Source organism: Balearica regulorum, chromosome 13 (genome assembly GCF_011004875.1).
Source record: "Balearica regulorum gibbericeps isolate bBalReg1 chromosome 13, bBalReg1.pri, whole genome shotgun sequence".
Taxonomy (NCBI): Eukaryota; Metazoa; Chordata; class Aves; order Gruiformes; family Gruidae; genus Balearica; species Balearica regulorum.
In genome coordinates, this window is record NC_046196.1 from 19,386,008 (window position 1) to 19,406,835 (window position 20,828).

General features: G+C 38.3%; 1 protein-coding gene across 2 annotated transcripts in view; it reads left to right on the plus strand.

Moving 5' to 3' along the window:
• The window catches only part of SLC6A2 (solute carrier family 6 member 2), a 75,798-nt gene that overhangs the window by 19,595 nt on the left and 35,375 nt on the right, over positions 1-20,828 (plus strand). For both annotated transcript variants that reach the window (XM_075765627.1, XM_075765628.1), the window contains exons 2-5: positions 2,823-2,954; positions 6,742-6,979; positions 19,394-19,532; positions 20,351-20,485. In XM_075765627.1, the coding sequence (XP_075621742.1) occupies positions 2,823-2,954; positions 6,742-6,979; positions 19,394-19,532; positions 20,351-20,485 (644 nt within the window). The remainder of the gene's footprint in view (positions 1-2,822; positions 2,955-6,741; positions 6,980-19,393; positions 19,533-20,350; positions 20,486-20,828) is intronic.

A 20,828-nucleotide genomic window follows, 5' to 3' on the forward strand; every position in this document is an offset into this window, starting at 1 on the left:
TCAGAAAGGGTTCAGTGAACACCATGAAGGTTGATTCTGCATATTGGCTAGGAAGAGAAGAGCAAATATCAAGATATTTACAAAATACCTGACTTTTTGGTATTTTTTACCTAATCAGAAGCTGCTAAATGAAGTTTCCAGAAGTCTCCAAAACATTAAGTCAACTTAATGTGACTAAGCAGCCTTACTTTGATATTTAACCCAATTTCAAAATACTTCAATCATTTTGTTACCTGAAAAGTATCCCAGCTATGCAACCCTGCCATACTGTGTAACTGCTCTTTGCTGAAAATTACACCACACCTTATTAATCCCTTGCGGAGGCAGGGCGGGGGAAGAAAAAAAAAGAAAGAAACCTCCTTTAACTGAAGCCTGGAATGACTCGCAGCCAAATAGACAACGCTTAAGTAAGTATGCCTAAGTACAGTACACTTCACGGTTCATCATGGTGTTAGTCATACTTAAAAACCACATATTTTAAACTAGCATTTAATATGTACGTCCACTACACATCTCCAGAATTCATTTTCTCAAACACAAATTTCCCTATTCAATTTGTGGCATCATGTTTTCCACAGTCTCTTGACATTAAGGTTAATCAAACAGCACTCTGTGCAAACTCCATACCCTCCCAAATACAAGCTAGGTTTGTGAGTCAGCTCCACACGCTGTAATACTAAGCGAGACAAGTATGGCACTTCAAAGGCTGTCACTTACAAGACATCTGACAGTAAAACCACCTAAAATAATTTTTCTAGATATAGTGAAAGCAATATGTTGTATCCCAGATTGATTTAGCTGAGTATGTTTCAACACTAAGAAAGCTCAGAACTGCAGGACATCAAGTATTTGTTGAATACAAGTATTTTTTCTCTACAGCATTCAAACCTATGACAGTTCAACATGACAATCATAGAAAGCAGCTAACAAACAACACTGAAATATTATTAAAACATGTATCACTGGTACTGTAGTATAGCTTATGTGAATGCACGTTGCATTAACACTACACTCCATAGAAACATAATGAATAAGAAGATTCTTGCCCCCCAAGTGATACAAACCAATGTAATTCACCTTTAAGGATACATTCTCAAAGCTTTAAGCTATTTTTTATTTCTGTTTATATACCTTGTCTCTGTTTCATTGCAAGATTTCAACTTTCAAATGCCTGAACTTATGACTGAATGCTGAATACACTGTCCTTACCATCATGTCACAGCACATTACTTTTAGAAGTAGATTTGTTTGTGGTATGACTAAGTGAACACTTTGGTTTTCCATTCTTATTTTCCAGCAAATACTCAAAATTCCCCTCTCTGAACAGTCATGCTAGGCAGCTTACACTAGTAATATCTGTGAAAAGCAAACACGCAAGGTAAAGGAGCAACTCAGACTTTTAAAAGCACGACAGTAATTTCAGAAGTACTTTTTAAATATGCAATTCGTTCTGCTTACTGGAATGTTTCAGATAGCTACAGTCACGCTTTTATACTTTTCTAGACTACACATATCTTCTCTGAGTTTATATATTTAGAAGCAACGCAAATTTAATTCCTTTCGCAAGGAAAATTTTCAAATTACTAAACCAGCAGATTTTAAAGGTTTGCAAAAGTTTGTACTACTTGCTATTAGGAGAAATAGGCAGTTGCTGCTGTTTTTCTTTTGCTGAACAATTTAACCATGATTTTCACAATCTAGTTTCTTTTTCATACGTAACTCCTAAGGACTGCAGTCAGTTATTCAGGATATGCAGTTACTCTGTCAGCTCCTTATTTATCAAAACAATGTCTAATAATTTTTTATACAGACAATTTGACATGAATTGAACTATTCTGGATGAAAAGCAAGCTACACAATAAAAGCTACACTTTACAGCTACCACAAAGCAGAGGACTGACAGACCATCTAGTTATTAAACATGACACCAATTATAATTGTTTTATAGTATCATATGTAGCCATGCCCTGGGCGAGTCGCCTTTCTGTGACCTGGATCATATAAAACAGCTAAGAAATTTTCAGATATTTTCTACATTAGATGATCCTTTTGTATTTCAGTTGGCAACACTTTTTTTGATAGTAGCACTGACACATCAGGATTTTTCCACAGGTGACAGTTTCTGTGGTATGAACTCACAGGAGAATCTTCAGTCGAGTAAAGTTACGTATTCCAGGAAGGTGCAAGCAGCCCTGGCACTGGCATGCTGCAATATAAAGATGCTGTAACTTGGGCCTAGCAGTGAAACCTAGTACTAGGTTGGGCAGAGGTGTGTCGTCTAATCACATTTCATAAGAATAAGGGAATTTATTATAGCAAAAACCAAAATATGCCATGGAAGTCCAAATTCTCTGATTGACTAGTAGCGATTAATTATCAATCCAGAGGTTCCTGCAGACACCTTACACAGTACGATATAAACCACACTTAAAGGAACTCACATGACATTTTTTTTCCTCTGTTGCTGGCCTCCATTCATAGTCCCTTTCCCTTTTAGCTCTGCAAGTGTGTTCAGCATCATTTCTTCTTCAGTTAGGGATTAATTTTCAGGGACACATTTTTTTCCCCTTTGAAGCCCAAAAGCAGCGGGGAAACATTAGGGGCAAATAAGCACGGTCTACAGCTTTTTCATAGGTTCTGTCTCTGAGACTGTAAAAAAAAAATATAGGAAAGAGACAAGAGAACATGGGTTCTTCCTTGCTGGTATTTCCTTTCTACTTCCCAAAGGCAGTGGCTTTGTCTTTAGCCAGTAAAGGTAAGCAATAGAGAAAGCAAAATGTAATCAAAACATAGACTACAATGTCCAATTATTCTCTTTCCAGGTGCTTTTCTTATTCCCTATATCCTCTTCTTAATCATTGCTGGAATGCCCCTGTTCTATATGGAATTAGCACTGGGACAGTACAACCGAGAAGGGGCTGCCACTGTGTGGAAAATCTGTCCAGTTTTCAAAGGTAAGTGTCCCACTGCTCACCTGAGTAACACCGTGAGGGTGCCGCACACTTGTGATCACAAAGTCTCTCACCTTTCCACAGACAGCATGGTATTTGCTGACCTTTCCAACCAACCCTTGAAGTCAGAAGTCTTTTTGTTATCACAGGTGGAGCACAAAATGGGAAAAGCCACAGAAATCATCTTCAGGGTGATAGCTGAGGAGTGCAACAGAGAGCAATAAGCAGCAGTTCAGCCCTGTCCTCCCTTTTCTTTGCATGTTGGGGAGTAGGAGAACTGGGTATCTCTAGGTAGAGGGAAGGGTTGGCAATGCAAACATTTGGAAATATCATATCCCATCCAGGTCAGTTCAGCCCTGTCTCCCTTAGCGACTGAGATGACCACTGACTCCATTCAGTTCACTGTGTGGAGATTTCTCTGAAGCCAGCGTACCACAGTGGCTAGAACACTAAAACGCAGTTGCAAAGACTGTAGTTCAGCCACTACACTTGTAACACCACACGAGTCATCTATGGCTCTCTACCTCAGTTTTCCTGCCTCTGAAATGGGAGCAATGATTCTGATAGACTCTGCAAAGTGTTTTTCAAATCTAGCAATGAAAAGCGCTTATTAAAACCTGAACATTATTATTACTATTGAGTGTTTTCCACTAGGGTTAACTCTCTATCATCACTAAATAAAAGGCTGTGCAGCATTCTCTTGTGCACTGAGTTGCAATCACTCTGCAAGGAAGCGATAGCTGGGGTTAGGTATTTGGATACCGATAGGGTGTTTGGCATTGACCAGGGATAAAGGGATCTCCTTGGGTGAAAGAAGCCATGTGATTTCCATACATGAAACAAGTATTTGTTAAGGAGCCTCAAGAATTTTCTTAAGCTTTTCTTACCAGCAAAAATTGTAAGTTCCCTTTTATCTACATCAGATTGTATCTAAAATCTTACGTAAAAGCCTTCTTAACACAGAGCTATCTGAAATGAAACCAGTCAAGCTCAGCTGATCTTAGAAGCTTAAAATTCAGATCATGTTCATCCTGTGACTGACAAAAGCTGAGGAGCTTAACAATAGCAATCCGAACTTGGCGGATCTGGTGTTTAGATATAGGTTACACTGAGTAAATGTTAGTCTTCTTTCTCAAAATACAGTGTTCCTCTTCAAGGAGTCTAGTGTCGCAGAATAGGAAAACTGCAGGGTTTTTTTCTTACCAGTCAAACCCAAAACTAACAGCAAAATAAATAAGCGAGCTAATAAAATGTGTGCCCCAAAATTTTAAAATTAATTCCTATAGATTTACCTAGCCCTTCTATAATCCCTTCACAGGAGAAAAAAAAAATAAAAAATAAAAAATCATCGCAGCACTTGGAAACCTGAAGACTCTTGCTCAATCAAAAATTGTGCCAGTATCAGTTAATACCTTTGGATGGCAATAAGGATTTTGAAAACCTAACTGCAAAAATTAGACCTTAAGGATCTCAAAGTGTTTGAGCCAAATACCACTGTGCTCGGAGGTACTCTATCTGTTGACTTCAGGATTGAAAAGATGATGAGAAAGGAGAATAGGACTTATTTCATGTATAGTCATGTTGACATTCCAGCTGTGTTTTTAAGCTGACATTTTCAAGGTGGACTAAACATACATCACTGTTGATTTTTAAGTGCTCTTATTACTAGGATATAGAATAGCATAAATTATTTGATTCTCAAAACGTAATAAGCATTGAATTGTATTTGCACCTTAGCACAAGTATCAACTCAGTACTTTTAAACTTTTGACCAAATCTTCTGATAACGTACAAATACATTTTACTGCTAACGTTTTTGAGTTGTTTCTGGAATAACTCAAATCTCTCACTCAAATGAAAAGTACACAGTCTACACAAATTTATAGCAGCTTCTCTAAATGAACAGCACTATAGTACTAATTTTAGCTATGACTATTATTACTATGAACTCCAAGGACTCTACTTCTAAAGAGATGCTCTCATAACACATGCAATTAAAAATATACCCTGTAACCTTTGCAACACAGACTGTTCATCTCCACATTTCCCAGCGTCTATTTTAGCATGTGGGTGGTGCAGCATTACTTTTAAGAAAAACTAGACCTGGAAACAGGAGAGCAAATTCATTCCTAAACATTCTTATGATTTCAGGAGTGACATTTAAGATACATTTGATCCAGTATTTTTTAATCTTGGTATTAAATATCTATCATTGTCCTCCTGAATTGGAGGAATTTCAGGAACACTTTTTTCAAACAGAAATCATCCAATTTCAGTGCAACATATATTATATATACTTCGTATTTTACCATTCACATTAATATTTAAGAATTATCCTCTTGGGTGATTCCCCACTTCGCTCCATTCTATTGATCATAATGTATCACTAGAGTTTGAGTGTTAATGTACTGGATTCATTTATGCACCAAGGATTTGAAGATACAGTTTCATCTTTACTTTCACAATATTTTCCCCAATGTTATGTATGTGCAAACTGGTCTATGTATTAAAAGCCTCATGAAGAGCAGAGTAACTTTGGTATATGCGGCAGTCTTTGAACTGCCAACTCCTTCAGGGTCAGCATCTGTTCCTTATGCAAATTTTAAACTAAGGATTAATATTCAAAGTGTATGCTACTTCCTCGCTTTATCAAGAAATACAAAAGCTTAATAATCTCCAGCTGCCACACCTCCAAGGCAGTATCTCCAAAAAGCTAAACTGAAGAAAATTAGAAGTAAAGGTTTACACTTAGGTGCTGCGACAGTACAGTGATGATAGTTATAAAACAGCTGTAGTCTCCTCCTGTTATATGTAATACATACAACTTTGGGGTGGGATTCAGATAACAATGCTGTACACAGAGTAAAGGAAAAATTATATAAGCCAAGGTAAAGCAAGCTTCCTGAACAATTCTGGCAACTAACTTTTGTTCTGCTCTGACATTAGTACCAAAGCTTCCTCCCAAACTATTGGAAAATGTACCACTTCCATGACGAGAACACACACTCTCTGGGGCTCTCTCATTAAAGAGACACTCCAAACACACTTCTCAGTACGCAAAAATACAAAACAAATGTTCAAAGTCAAAAGAAAATGCTTACAGTGGGGATTCTGTAATCCTGGGGAGACAATAAAATGGTTTGAAGGTCCACACACAGTTTAGCCTCAAGCTTGATATTCACCAAGATTTACTGGCATGCCCAAGAACCACTTGGAGCCCCTCAGTGGAACAGCACAGACTGTTTCATGCATGTTTTGGACCTAGTTACACGCTGATGGAAGCCAATCTGGAGAGCAACAATGGGAAAGAAACAGAGGAAGGATTGGCGTCTATTCCAAACTAGCTCAGGGTGGGAACATGAGGCATAGGGAAACTTCACTTAGGTCTTGAGCTTTACTTTTCCAACAAAAGTTGCCAAGGACTCTGACATTATGAAGATGAAGTAAGTTTGACTCTTAACATGGGCTTGCAATCTTCTGCATTGGAAGCAAATCAGCAATGGAGTTGTACAAGAACAAATTTTTATATCACAATGCTTAATTTCTTTTTCTGGCAAACAAGTGAATTTGATAAAAGCCAGTCATTTTCCAAAATCTTTAATGTAATTTTTTGTTTTAAGGGCAATGACACATTGTCTGCATGTGTGTATGTAAATGTTAAAAATTCCTTTTATTGGTCTGAAGATCTAAAATGAATTTGCAACCATGTATGGCTGAGTTCAGCTGCAGTGTTTGCATATACTGTTGCATGTAAAACGCAATGTGTAATCTAGTTTTCCTTTGTCTTTAGGTGTAGGCTATGCAGTGATACTCATAGCTCTTTACGTGGGTTTCTACTACAACGTTATCATAGCTTGGTCTCTGTATTATCTATTTTCATCATTCACATTTGAGCTCCCCTGGACAAACTGCGACAACAGTTGGAACAGCCCAAACTGTACAGATCCCAAACTCTTCAATGCATCAGTGCTTGGCAATGGTACCAAATACTCAAAGTACAAGCTCACTCCTGCAGCTGAATTTTATGAGTAAGTGTTGACTTGACTTTGCTATTTATTCAAAATTCTATGTCTAAGAATGTTTCCTCTGGAAGGTAAAATAGCTTAGCATCCAGCCTCTAGAATAAGCATCAGAAGACTAAGGTTAAAACGCAGTTGTAATGTTGATCTGTATTCCTGTGTGATTAAGACTCTTGCCTCTGCCAGCTTTGGTTTCTCCTGTACAAATGCAATACTTGCCACAGAGCAAAATGGAATTGGACAAAAGACACAAATCTTCCCCAATGTACCACTTTTGCTTGCACCAACTTTGCCAGGGCAAGGAAACACAGCAATATTCTGACAAAGACAACTACATGCCAAACTGAGCTGACTTCAGGGCTTTAAAATAATCATTTGTTCAACGGGCTTGGCCTGTTTCTCTACTTGCAAAATATCTCAGAGCAGACCTCTGTTTGCTCAGCTACTTCAATAGTTCAATGAAGTGAGATGAAGCACTGAGCAGGAGAGCATCAGAGCTGTAGAAAGATGGGCTTTTTCTGATTCCTAAGCAAAAAAGCATTCTGCAATATGGGCCAACACAGGAAAAGGCACACTCAAATCAAACACTTGGAATCAAAACCAAAAAGGTATAGAAATTAACAGCTGAATTATAAAACAAAAATATCAATCTGTGTATAAATAATTACATTATGGACCTCCAGGGGAAAATAGGATTTGACCGGGATAAAGAAAGGAAGATGGGCATCAGGCTAATTGAATCAGCTGTCAAATTAATCTGAATAATCAGTTAATATTTCTGTGTTGGGAATAGAAGGATATCAGGGCATACACCTGCCGAGCAGAGAGTCCTACCCTGTAGAAACAAAGGGACACCACTGTTACCATAAAGAACCTCGTGTCTGTTACACCATGCCTGGCTACAGTAGGCATCTTGAGGTCTGCATTTGTAGCTCTGAAACATTTGTGGCTGCTATTTCTCCTCTGAAGACAGCACAGTGAAAGACCAGTAGCGATACACAAACTGTTGGCAGGGGTTTGGGTAAACTAAATTCAGCACTTCGAAAACAATAAGGGGGGGTTGAGCTCAAAGGAACTCACTACAATGGCAAATAATGACAGCTAGGAAAACTAATGCCTTTACAAAGACAATATACGATGTGTTCATAACTCATGTAAAGACAGATCATTTATAGCAAAAGGCTGTATACGCAATATAGTCAAAGAACCTGACTTTGAAGTGAACTATAAGAAATTATACCTTACAGAACTTTCATTTGAACAGCATAATAAAAAAGGTTTTCTTTGTCATGTTCTTGTGCTTAAGCCTTTGTAAAGCAAAATGCAATCCCTATATTCTTGCTTTGCTTCTTTATGATTTAAAGTGGTTCTGCGCATTTTCTGTTATCACATCATGCTTGGGGTATGATTTTGACTTTTTAGTGGATGAGGTGGTGGTAGAATCTATTCACAATGTTTTGATTTAGTTCCACTGATCTGGGGAACAGCTCAATTTGTGATTCTATCCGTACACTGAAACTTGAAATATTAGGGTTCTTCCCTCACCATGAAATAGATTCAAGGTGCGGTTTTCAGAAGGTGAGAATAAAAGGGGAATCTGACATTTCCTTACGCTTTGATCCCTGAATTTTGGGGCCATAATTAAGTCCCTAGGCCCTGTACTTACTAGCAACTAGATTATATTACAAAAATGAGAAGAATAACCACTCAAATAACACAATCTGACATCTGCTTCCCCAGCTGTAAAAACAAGGAAACACAAGGGGCATTATATTCACTTATCCAGTATTTGGATTAGCTCATCAAGTTCAGCTGTACAGCTCAGGTGTGGACCCAAACTTGTGCAACTAGTGTAACAAGAACTTGCTGCTCTGTGTTACTGGTATGCACTGCAGCTTACGGAAAACTTGTTAAGGATGCTAAAATGCACCCAAGCACTTATGTCTTCAGCCTCAGCACTACAGGGGAATTGGTACAGCTTGAACTTGGTTCCTGAGGTTGTATATTTACATCAAGAACACATGCAAACTTTTGTCTTCTGCTGGGCAGGCTGAACTGGAAGCAGGAAGACCAGAAACACCAAACATCTATTTGGCAGTTGGAGAATGACTGAAAAGAAGTATTTCCAAAACAGGCCACAAGTAGAAAGCTGGTGTGGTTACCCTTAAGAGAAACAGACACTTCTCTCTGGAACAAAATTTGTTCACACGAAGCTAGCCTGAACATGAATTTAGAGCAGATCATTTCCTAAAACCATGCAGCTGACAGAGCTGACTGTCTCTATCTCCACCAGCACAGGAACAAACCGTAGGAAGAGGTGAGAGTACTGTGATGTGTTAATTCATCTAATACTTCAAGAAAGGCACCTCTAAGTTCAACAGAAATATGCTGATTCTCACCACTTACATTGAGTGAGGGAAGGGAAAACTTGCTAAGAATCCAGGCCAAATCTTTCAGCTGTCCAGTATTTGGCAGGGAGGGAAAGCAGGGAGAAACCTCTAAGCCTCAGACTTGGAAGAAATCACTTCAAATTGCAATTTACATGCCAAGGTAGTGACAGGCGGATTTTGACAAACATATTTGGCTTTTGTTTTCAAGCCTTAAGAGTTGGGCAACAGTTCAGGTTGAAGTGGTTCTACACTTAGTAAAATGAAACACTCTAGAAAGCCTAAGTCTGGTTTCAGTCATTCAGGCTTAATTCAGGCCAAGGTGCCACTGACGTCAACGGGACAGTTGCTTACAACAGGAAGGAATGGGACCTCTACAATACTTCATTAGAGATGGTTAAAATCAATTATAAAATATTTGTACACTGCAAACTTAGCAAAGCAAGCAATCCAAAATCTGATAACAACTGGTGCCGTTCTGCTAGTAACAGTCAGTAATAAGAGAAATCTGGTTAGGAATAAAATGTCAATTCCACATTTCTTTGGAGACACACATTATTTTAATTACTTCCCTCTTCAGTGGTTTGGAATTAAACACGCAAAATGTAAGGACCTTCTATCCTTTCAACATATGCTAAAATAATTCGTTAGAAACATTTTTTTTTGAAGAACACAAGTGCATCATTGCAAAAAAAGTTCCCCTAGCTACTCTATATCACTGCTATTTAAATACTTTATCTGAATACAGGCTTACTTTATATTTGTTCTCTCCATTCTTGTGTCTGGGAAAAGTTTGTTACCATCTTGCTTTCATTTATGCTGACAGTTAAAAAATATGAGTTTGGAGGAACAAAAGCACTGTTCTTCTCACAAGGCCTGCAAAAAATCATGATCTGTTGTAGGAACAAATCCTGGCAGTTTTTTAAACAAAATAGTGAAATTGTCAACAAATGTATTGAGCTATGGCTATTTTCCTCTGATAGTACTTTTTCTCAGGGTTGTAATCCATTCTTTGTGTGTAAGAAATAAAACACATTTTTACAGGGAAATTTTCATGCCAGATTCGGTAAAGGAAATTCACAGAATTCACAAGTCTGCCCAGATGTGAGTAATTGTAAAAAGCTACCTAAGAACAAGAAGTAAAGACAATGTTCAGTCACGGCAGTCTACATCTATCATATCTTATGAACACAAATTTGTGAGGAGTGTGTGAACCAAGAATATCCTGAAAAACCCCTCACCCTACACAGCAAATGTAACTTTTATAGACTAATAGCTTTGTGCTTTGAGGTACAAGACTTCAGAGGAAATACCGCCACAGACCAAAGGGTCCACAGAGTTCAGTAGCACATCAAATGGAGTGCTCAACACTGTGTGCTTCAAAGTAAGAGGCAGGAACCTATCCCCATCAATTGTGAAGCAACCTCTCCCAAAAGAGAGAAAACACTGTTTCAAAAGTAAGCATAAGGAATTCTGCTTATAAATACTTATAAAAACTGAATCAGACAACAAGAACTAATGAGAGTGGATAGTCCTATATTCTGCTATTCACATCTGGTAAGAAAAGTTTCTAAGCTCATGCTAAACACGATCAGCAGTTCTCAATGATATACCACTTTCCTGGACAACAAACCACCATTGAATACATCTGAAGCTTCATTAACATCCATACCTTCTAAACTAATTTGAGAGTTTGTAAGCAACAGAAAACTAAGAACCTCTCTAAATTTACTCATCTTTTGCATCTTAATTGAAAGGAAAGTTGTCAGATGTTTCTGACAGGTTTGAAGTTGAGTAGCAGTCATCTGTTTACCTTCATAGACATCACGCAATCAAAGACTAACAATAATTCTAGCTAGGTTCTGTAACTTCACCCCCAGAAAATCCCCTGAATGTAACAGAAGAACTCCACTGATTTCAGTGGGCTTAGAATCAGGCACTTTATTGAATACTTTATGTGGGAAATTTATGGCCACATTGCTGAGATAGCAATAAACAGGCTGCTTTAGAAATCAATTCTATATTAACTGCACTGGCATATTTAGGAAGTGTTTGGGTGTACTGTTTACACATCCATAGTTTAAGACTAACATATTTGCATCCCTACACATTGGATATTTACTTTTTGACTGTGCTGACTTTTTTGGCCTCAATTAAGTAATTCAATCTTTTTTTTTGAATCAGTGCACAGAAATTTCTGGTACAAGCACTTATGTGCATAAAATAAAAACAGCTATTCTAAAAATATTTACATGTGCAGCGTTGAAATTCACTTTTCGTGTATGTTCACGTCTTGACATTTGTTGACCATTTACTTACCTGAAGAGAAAAGAAATTAGATGCAAGTACAGTGAAAGTCAATCCATCTAAGTATGTACACATGTTTGGAGGCTTTGGACAGCTTTATGGAAATGATTCCTAAACCACAACACACCCTTTTGTAGCAAGTCCAGAAGACTGGAAGAATGACCACTTTGCCAACTTAAATTTGCAGGGGGAGTTTATGAGATATTGTAAATGTCAGGAGCTGCACATTACACTGCACGCAATTGGCTTGCTTTGTGCTAACCTGTAGGAGGAATTCTAACTGCTTATCTTTACATACAGAATCCCATGCAGTTTGGTAGTGGTACCAGGCTCTGAGCAGTAAGTACAGCAGCTGAGGTCAGCACTGCAGCACCTCCTCTATACTACCTTGCATTTGAAATCCTGGCAAGCAGAAACAAAGCCTTTCTCTGTGGAACATCTCCATCTGCACATATTGCTCAAGGCAAAGCCAATAAAGGTGTCGCACACAACTAAACAGCCATTTATTTGTATACACCTGTTTCTCATTAAATGTTCTCTAAGACACAGTACTGACATATCACCACTAGTGTTTTACGTGTTGCTTCCTACAGCTCATCCAAATCTATCACATCTAAGCATTAATCTATAAAAAGGCTACAGACCTAACCTCATTGTGTAAAGGACCCAGCATTACAACAAATGTCAAACCATAAAGTGAGCATTCATTTGTTTAAACGTGTCAGAGGTCCTCAGTTTGTGGTACACAGGCCTATTCCTATGGTTAAATTTCTTCTGACAACTTTCTGTCTTTCCATGCAGCTCTTCTGAAATCAGTAAAGCTTCATGAAAGCTCAGCAGCTCCTTTGGAGAGGCTGGGGCTCATTCATGACCTTCCTGTCTAGGGCAATGCATGGCCCATTAAGAATGCTGACCGAAGCACCGTTTAACTTACTAAGGGCTGGGGCAGTTGGGAGCACATGTGCTCTAACTGCTTCGCCATATATCCTCAAACAATAAACTTTTTTCAGGAGTTCAGTATTCATTAGATCTATGGAAGGGTGAAATTCAAGCACTTTCTATCTGCAAATCTTAATACAATGGGTTTAAAAGCAGATTTTGAAAATCTTTTTTCAGAGTGCTTTGCAGACTTGAATGTATTGAAGAGAGGCACAAACGGTAAGTGAGGTCAGAATTATTAAGTTAATAGGAGAATTAAGCTGGGTAAAGACTTAAGTGAGTTGAGATAAACATTCTCAGTGAATGAAGAGTTCAGTCCTAGTGGCCACACACAATTTCAGGATTATCATGATTCAAAAAGAAACACCATTTCATTCAGTACAAATAGTAAATACGCCAACCAGGGTGCTACTGGTAAATTATCTTTTTGTAAGTGATTGCCAAAACGTAGCTTGAAGTCCATTACACAGCTCCATTGTCCAACACAAGAGGGAGCTGAAATATCTTGAGAAACAGAAAAACCCAGACAACAAAGGTGTTGGCAAAAATCAATGCAGTATCCAGCAGAGCTGGAGTGACTACGTCCAGCTGAACCCAAGCTGGATGATGCTGCAGAGCCCCCGGCATACCTCTGAAGCATGCCCAGTGCTCCAGGGTGGGGGACAGATACACAGTGCACATATAGCACTGCACGTCAGATGGCTCAGCACCACTTTCTTGTGTTCTTGGCTACAGGAAAGCACTCTGCATCCTTCTGCTATCCTTCTGCATTGCAGTGATGCCATACCCAGAGCTCTTTACAAAGCACTCAAGCAGCTCAGACAGCAGCTGTATGTATGACAGAGCTTGGTCTGAGCCAGGCTAACCCTCTTGCACTTTGGTGACTTCATGTGGAGTTGCTCTATCTCCACACAGGACCCCTAGCAACAGAATTACAGTGAGGAGACATTGGTGTTCAATCTGCACAGAGTGAACTCAGGTCTGCAGGGTTTGTACCACAAGCTCTGCCCCACACAGCTGTGGATATACACCCTGTAGATGCAAACTGCTGTGGAAACAGTACAGCTAAATTCAAGCAGTGCTATACCTGAAGTAAAAATACCTGGAGCCTGGCAAACTCTGTGTAAGAGGAACTCCATCCGCAGCTGCTTAAAGCAGATAACCTAACCTTCCATAAATAAAAGAACCAACTGTATTTTATACTCTGAAGGAAATTGGCAGCAATGACAACTGAACTATGGTTGCCCAAATATATAACACAAGAGATGCATGTCGGAGAGCCTTCTAATTGAGTATAATTATCATGCTTCAAATTGCCTTCTAAATTGAGTATGTAACTTAATTTCTACAGATTGCATGCTGTATACACTGACAGTCTTTTTAGCATCTTCAATCTACAATTTGCATTAAGTTTTAAATGATAAAAAACTAGTCTAACTACCAGAACAGGAAACAGAGCTCAAGAGGCCAGGACTATATCTATTTATATCTTAGCCAATTTGCTGATACTTAGTCTGTGCAAGCCATTTGGGTTTGATCCCATAAAAGTGACTACTAACTTTTAGAAGTACTTGGAAGTTCTTAGAAGGACTTAAGTTTTTATAAGTACTTAATATGTTAACTAACTACTTTGCTGACAAGTTGATGACATTTTTGCAATGTGAACAAATATGATACAACATATCTAAAAATTGTTTAGATGAATGACACCCTTCTATTGATCACATCAGATTTAGGCAAATAACTTTTGCCTTTAATGAAAAAGAATGAGCTTATAGAGCTGTGTAATCCTATTTGGATTGAAATCTAAAATTATAATTGATTTGGGACTGGGAAAAAAAGAGGCCTACTCCAAGATCTTTAACTTGATCTGCTTGTACAAAACCTTCTAAATTTCCAAAAGAGTCGTGTAAATCTCTCTAAGGATGAATAATACAAAAGAGTCCTTAATAAGAACCAGTCTGATAAAAAAGTCTGGGAGAATTCTACACCTAAAACTCTTACCTCCTGTTTTCTGGCTATGGAATAAATGTTTTGGAATGAGTAAGATACAGAATAATTTTCAGATCACGACCCTTGGCATTTCTTTTTCCTTTGGTTTGGTTCTCTGTTTATACTCAAACACTCACCACTTCCATAAAGAGTGCGTTCTGAATTGCTCAGAGTGGAGACAAAGCAAAGGTTTATAATAATCCCTATTTTATAGATGGGAACACCAGGACGCAGAAAAGAATTTATTGGTTCCAACATTACCTATTATTAGAACAGTGACTGGATCCTTCATTTACTAAGTCCCACTGAGCAGCTGCCCTCCTGCCTCCTCAATAATTTGTCTTCTGTAGGGTTTATGTGTGAATACCAAAGAGCTGGCCTTTTGGTGGTGTTTGCGATCTGACACCAAAAGAGGACCCAAGTGCAGCACAGACAAAACAGAAGACAGTGGTACCAGCAAATTGCCCTTTGCTGATTTCAACAGAGGTGCACTATTTCCCTTTAGCTGAATGCAGTGTGGAAGTAAGGCAAGAATTGGTGCCAGAGTTATTGGGTGACATGGGGAATCTTCCCAGCAGAGTGCACAGGGAAGGCAAGGACCAGAAGAAATTTCCCAAAAAGAGAAACCAGAATATCTGAATGCAGCTTCAGTCTGAAATCCTTTCACATTCCTGTTCCTCTTGCAGATAGGCAGAAAGACTCTTGGAACCCATATTTACAGTGATATACAGTGTCAAAGTCATTGCAAAAGTAATTTATACTCCCTTACATAGAAAGCAGTCTTTGCATAAATCAGGCAACTTTGCACAAATCCTCGATTTTAAAAAAAAAGTTAATTTCTTATCTCTAGTGCATGTTCTTTGATTCTTGGTGCTGTACTAACTAAATATTGCTAGAGCACTGACTAGACTATCTGAAAGCTTAAACAGTTTATTAGCTCCTCTTGTATTTTGCTCAGCATAATATAATAGGTCCCTGTTCTATTTTGTCAGCTCCATCTGTTAGTTTATCCTCTGTCTTTTCCCCCATAACATTTTCTTCACCTTTTTTTGCACATATTTCTCATCTACTTTCATTCTTTTCTCAATAACAACAATCTGCAGGCAAAATACTAATTCTAGTTGTCTTTACTGCCTCTGATTTTTTCCTTTCTCTTTGACTCAGAGTTGTGAATTATAAGAGTTTATTAGCAGAATTGGACAAATATCTCTATTCTTATGAAACAAGAATCACTTCCAGAAGCTTTTACTTAGGACATTCTCAGAGGCTTCGGACATAATTTAAAGAAGTTGACAGACAACACAGACTGATAATAGTTGGTGCTGCATCTCCTCTGGGTCCCTGGCTTAGAGATTTAAGAGAGATCAGTTCATGCCATTTTGTCTATGACTTGTACGTGTCTTTATAGCATTGGGAAACGGGACAAACTTGCAGCTAGTGAATTCAGGAATGGATGTTGGCCACATTGCATTATTCTGCTATAATATCAAAAGGCTGAAAATTCAGGTGTTTCGACCTCAGAGCTTCCTGAATGGGGAATCTTGCAGTATCTCTTCCTTCGCATTTTCCTCTTTGTGGCCAGTATAAGGGAAGTGACTCAGTATAATCTAAAGGAGCCAGTCAGGGATTTATCACTCAACCTGCCTTAAGAGATACAGGCTAAAAATAGCCTCAACTGCTCCTACTCCTTGATGTGAAACAAGAATAATTGTTGCATAATTGAGTTAACTGGATTTTCTATAGCATCACTGATGTATGCTAACTTGGATGAAAAATGATGAATGCAAAAGTTCTTTTCAAATTTGCTCTTCTCCAAAAAATGACTGTTTTTCAAAGAACATTACAGAGCTCTATCCTTCAAACACATAAGGTTTAATCTATCTAATAATTTGGCCGCTGCTTCTCTCTTCCATCTCTTCATATGTCAGCACATCTTAACCTAAATCGCAGTCTAGCACTAGATATTTTATATTCTATGGTGCCACTGTAACAGAAATGTAGCTTCTAATAGGTAAACATTCACGAACTACTTCCCAGCAACCTTCAAAAAGGGCATCTTTCAGAAAGCTTCTATGACTTATCTAGATGTTACCAAGAAAAAGAAAAGAAAAAAAAGGAAAAGGAAGCAAAACCCGCCAGAATTACAGCTCAGAAACAGCAGCTGTCTATGAAGATTTCCTTGCTTAGCTGCCCAGTTACACAGCTGTTTTGACTGATTACAAAAGTATTTTTCTCTTCCTATTTTATGATTCCTTACCCTGATTAAGAGAGAAGAACTCTTGGAATGGAGATTCTCCTGAAAATCCTGGGAATCCCACATTTGAAATGGCAGTTCTGGCAAGTGTTCCAAACAGTAAGACACATTGCTAGCTGCTTCTTGGAAAGCAAACACGCAAGGCAGCAGGCTTCTTTACAAATCCAGGAAAATATTTGGGCAAGAAGAATAAAACATTAAACGGGCACAAAGAATGCCAGTTCAGATTCCGTTTTTCTGAGTAGACATCATAATCCACAGGTCTGTCTTTACAAAATCCAGCTCTGATAGCAATAGCAGTGTAACTGTGATAGCAGAGATTGCCAAAACCCTCCCAAGATCCTGGCCAAATGTTCTGATCAGAAGCCTGTGAAGCTTTTCCCAGCTATGCTTATCACTGCCCAAGCTGGTAAGTTTAGAATGGAATCAGGCATCCCTGTCCAGGATTCACTTACATCTGTGGATCCTCTGGCAAATTATACTTTATCAGCAGAAATACAAGTAGCTTTCACTCACACTCTAACCAAAGTGGAATGAGACCTATTTAATTATTTACATTTAATTAAAGATAATAGGTTTTTAGATGAGATATCAAGAAGTCAGCCTCTATGTTTTACTGTTTCCACAGGTAACAGCTATATTGTTATACAGCTATATTGTTGTATAAGAGTTAAACTCACCTCATACTTTCTAGATAGGAACATTCTCAAATATATGCTACAAGCACATGGTCACTACTCTTTTAATGTCTCACTTATTATTAGCTTAACAATGCAACAAACAGATCAGCTGCTTAATTTAGGAGGCTGCTTTCCACAAGTATCTTTTATCCAACTGGGATAAATCATAGAAACAGTCCAAAAACACAGCATTTCTTATTAAACATAAAAACTACAGAAGCAGAACTATTACAATTCTTAGCTGATCATATCTTGATGCTTCAGGAATCAAAAGGGAATTGTATGCAACTCTTTCATATTGCTAGATAGATAGTTCTAATGGGCCTTATTTTTCCCAGCATGTTTCTGCAGTTTAAGTAGTACAGAGACATTTTTCAGTTTTCCCCATTTAAGTTGACACAGGTTTACCCTATCTTGGAACTTACTCAACTATGTCACTCATCTCCAACTTGATAAGACAAGTGCTTAAGTTAATTCTGAAGCACCATCTATCTAGTAAGAGATTGTATGGAAATAGCAAATAAGGCTGAAATTATACTCCTCAGAATTTAGTTTCTACATGTCTGCAGTCATGCAGGGAAAATCACTCAGTACTTCAGTTTCTCTAAAATTTAGTTATCTTCATAAAACATGTCAAGGTCCTCCAGTGAACAGGGCTTCTTTGATTCAATTTGTTTGTACTATCATGGTGCTCAGAAAAGCCAACAGAAATCAACTTTCTATTTTACCCAAAAAGTGCATAGCAAATAAAAGGTAATAAAGGGGAGGAAATAAGGAAGGTCATGACCATTTTATCTGGATGGGCACTGAAACACTAAGAAATTGAATCCCCAAGCCAGCATCCTGTGATCTACATCAGAACCAGGAGTTAGCTCTCCAATTCTTCTCTAGCGGAGGCCTCCAGCCACAATGCATTCCTCTCTGCAAATACATCTTTCAGTAAAACAAAATATTTCTGCATTTTTTAGATCTGAAAAAGCAGCAAGAGACACTTCAGTAGCACAGAACTGAGTTAAAGGAAGTGAGATCCACTATAATATCTATCTCTCCTATATCCCTGTGCCTGTTGCACAGTGTGTTTTGGCAACTCTAATTGTAGATATCACCAGTCAGGAGGACAAACACTCTTCTACACTTCAATCCACTTCACTGTATAGATCTCAAAAGAATTACCTGCCCTGGTAAGCAACAGAATTTCCTCTGCTATCACTCCGCTGTTTCAATGAACAACTCAGAACACTATATCCAATTTAAATTTACCAACTGTTGTTTTTCCTTCCCAAATAATTTTCCCACTTGCACCCTCTGAATAGCCTATTCAAAAAGAAATTGAAAGTAACTCTGAAACTGCTGAAGTTGCAGGAAGCCAGCTGTTTGCTTATCTAGAATCACAAAATAATTTAGGCTGAAAGATATCGCTAAAGGTCATCCAATACAACTCCTTACCCCAAAGCAAGGCTAACTTCGAAAGTAGATTAGTCTGTTCGAGGCCTTTACTGGCCAAGTTTTAAAATCTCCAAGAACAGAGGTTCTGTAGTGTCTCTGGGCATCTGTTCAGTGTTCAAGCAAGAACCAACAAATGACACTTCCAAAATCCTCAAACACTCTCAGTGAAGGAGAGAGTCCTGTTATTATGGCACTATGATGCTCCACAAACACTGATGGGCCAGTGACACCATAAAGGCATCGTGGGAAGAAGCACAATACATGGCTTCACGAAACAGATTCCACTAACTGCTAGCGATGTCAGCAGGGCAGCTGCTACTGCAGTGCAGCGTCCATTTCTGCTGTCCACAGGATGAGATACGTAAAAGCCTTTTTTCCTCCAGTGACTTTGCTTTGTTTCTGTGTATCTGGTGTGTAGGCGAGGAGTTCTGCACCTGCATGAAAGCCGTGGAATCCATGACCTTGGCTTGCCTCGCTGGCAACTCTCCCTCTGCCTCTTGGTGGTAGTAATCATTCTTTTCTTTAGTCTGTGGAAAGGCGTGAAGACTTCGGGAAAGGTAGAGCTAATATTGTCCTTCTATCTCAAGTACATTCTTTGTCTCCTTTAAGAAGTGTCCTAATTTTAGAAAGCAAGAGACTAAATCACTGCTTCTGAGGGATCCTCAGGGACCAAACCATGTCAGAGGCCTTCATATATGTACAGTGGAAATACACAATCCCGATTCCACCTATATTTTATTAACAAGTTTTGTTGTGTGACGTTCTAATTGGAAATTTTATTAGCATTTTATTTTCAATTCAACATTAGCAGTCTCATCCAGAAAATATTTTGAAAGACTTTAACTTGTCTTAAACATGTCTCTTATTCTTAGCCAAATGTTCTAATGTTTCAATGGTTTAAGATCCTTTGGTTTTATTATACAAAATTCCATGACCAGAGAAATATCTGATTAAAGTAATTTGAAATTACTCTGACATCCCTCTGAGTCCAGAAAACACCTCAACAGAAATTCTAGGGTTGGATACATCTGAGACCTTTTTGCACATTTTCATGAAAGCATCACCTACTAGCAGGCAATGACTGCCCTTCTTTAGTAAACTAATATATAGCTGAAGAGCTAACTGGCAGTCTAACACACACTGGTAATGTATAAGCACTCCAAATCTTCTGTTTGTCAAAACTGTCTCCTACTGGTATCTGTAAACATACATAAAGAATCATGACACATAACAGCATTTTCCCCCAAGACATCCTAGGAAGAGCTTCTCCATCGAACTGAATGCACAAAACCAAGAAAGTGCTGGCTGTATTTTTCACACATTCTTAAATCTTCTGTAACAGCTGATTAACCTTTGGGATCTCTGTTGTCTGCAGGTCGTTTGGATAACAGCCACTCTGCCTTATGTTGTATTGTTTGTCTTGTTAATACATGGAATAACCCTGCCTGGTGCATACAATGGAATAAATGCATACCTGCACATAGATTTCAGAAGATTGAAAGAAGCCACAGTAAGTTTATTCTTCTTCCCTTGTTATTAGTAAACCTGTTGCCCACGTTATTAAAACTGAAAAATGTCAGAGCTAATAAAAAAACCTGTATAAGGACAGTTTCAGGTGTGACAGTCCCTTAAAGTCCATACTTTGATTGCATACCCTGTAAGCTGCAGTATCCTTTATACGTGAAAACCGAGTGATGCAAAAATTTAGTTCTCAAAAGGCTAAGAATTCTCTCAAGAAGAAAATTTTGCTTTTTGAATCAGTAGGCTAATATTAACCTGGTAAACAAAAACCCTCACCTAAGAAAATCTTGCTAAACATTCTAAGTCAGAACTAACTCACCTAATCATGGTCC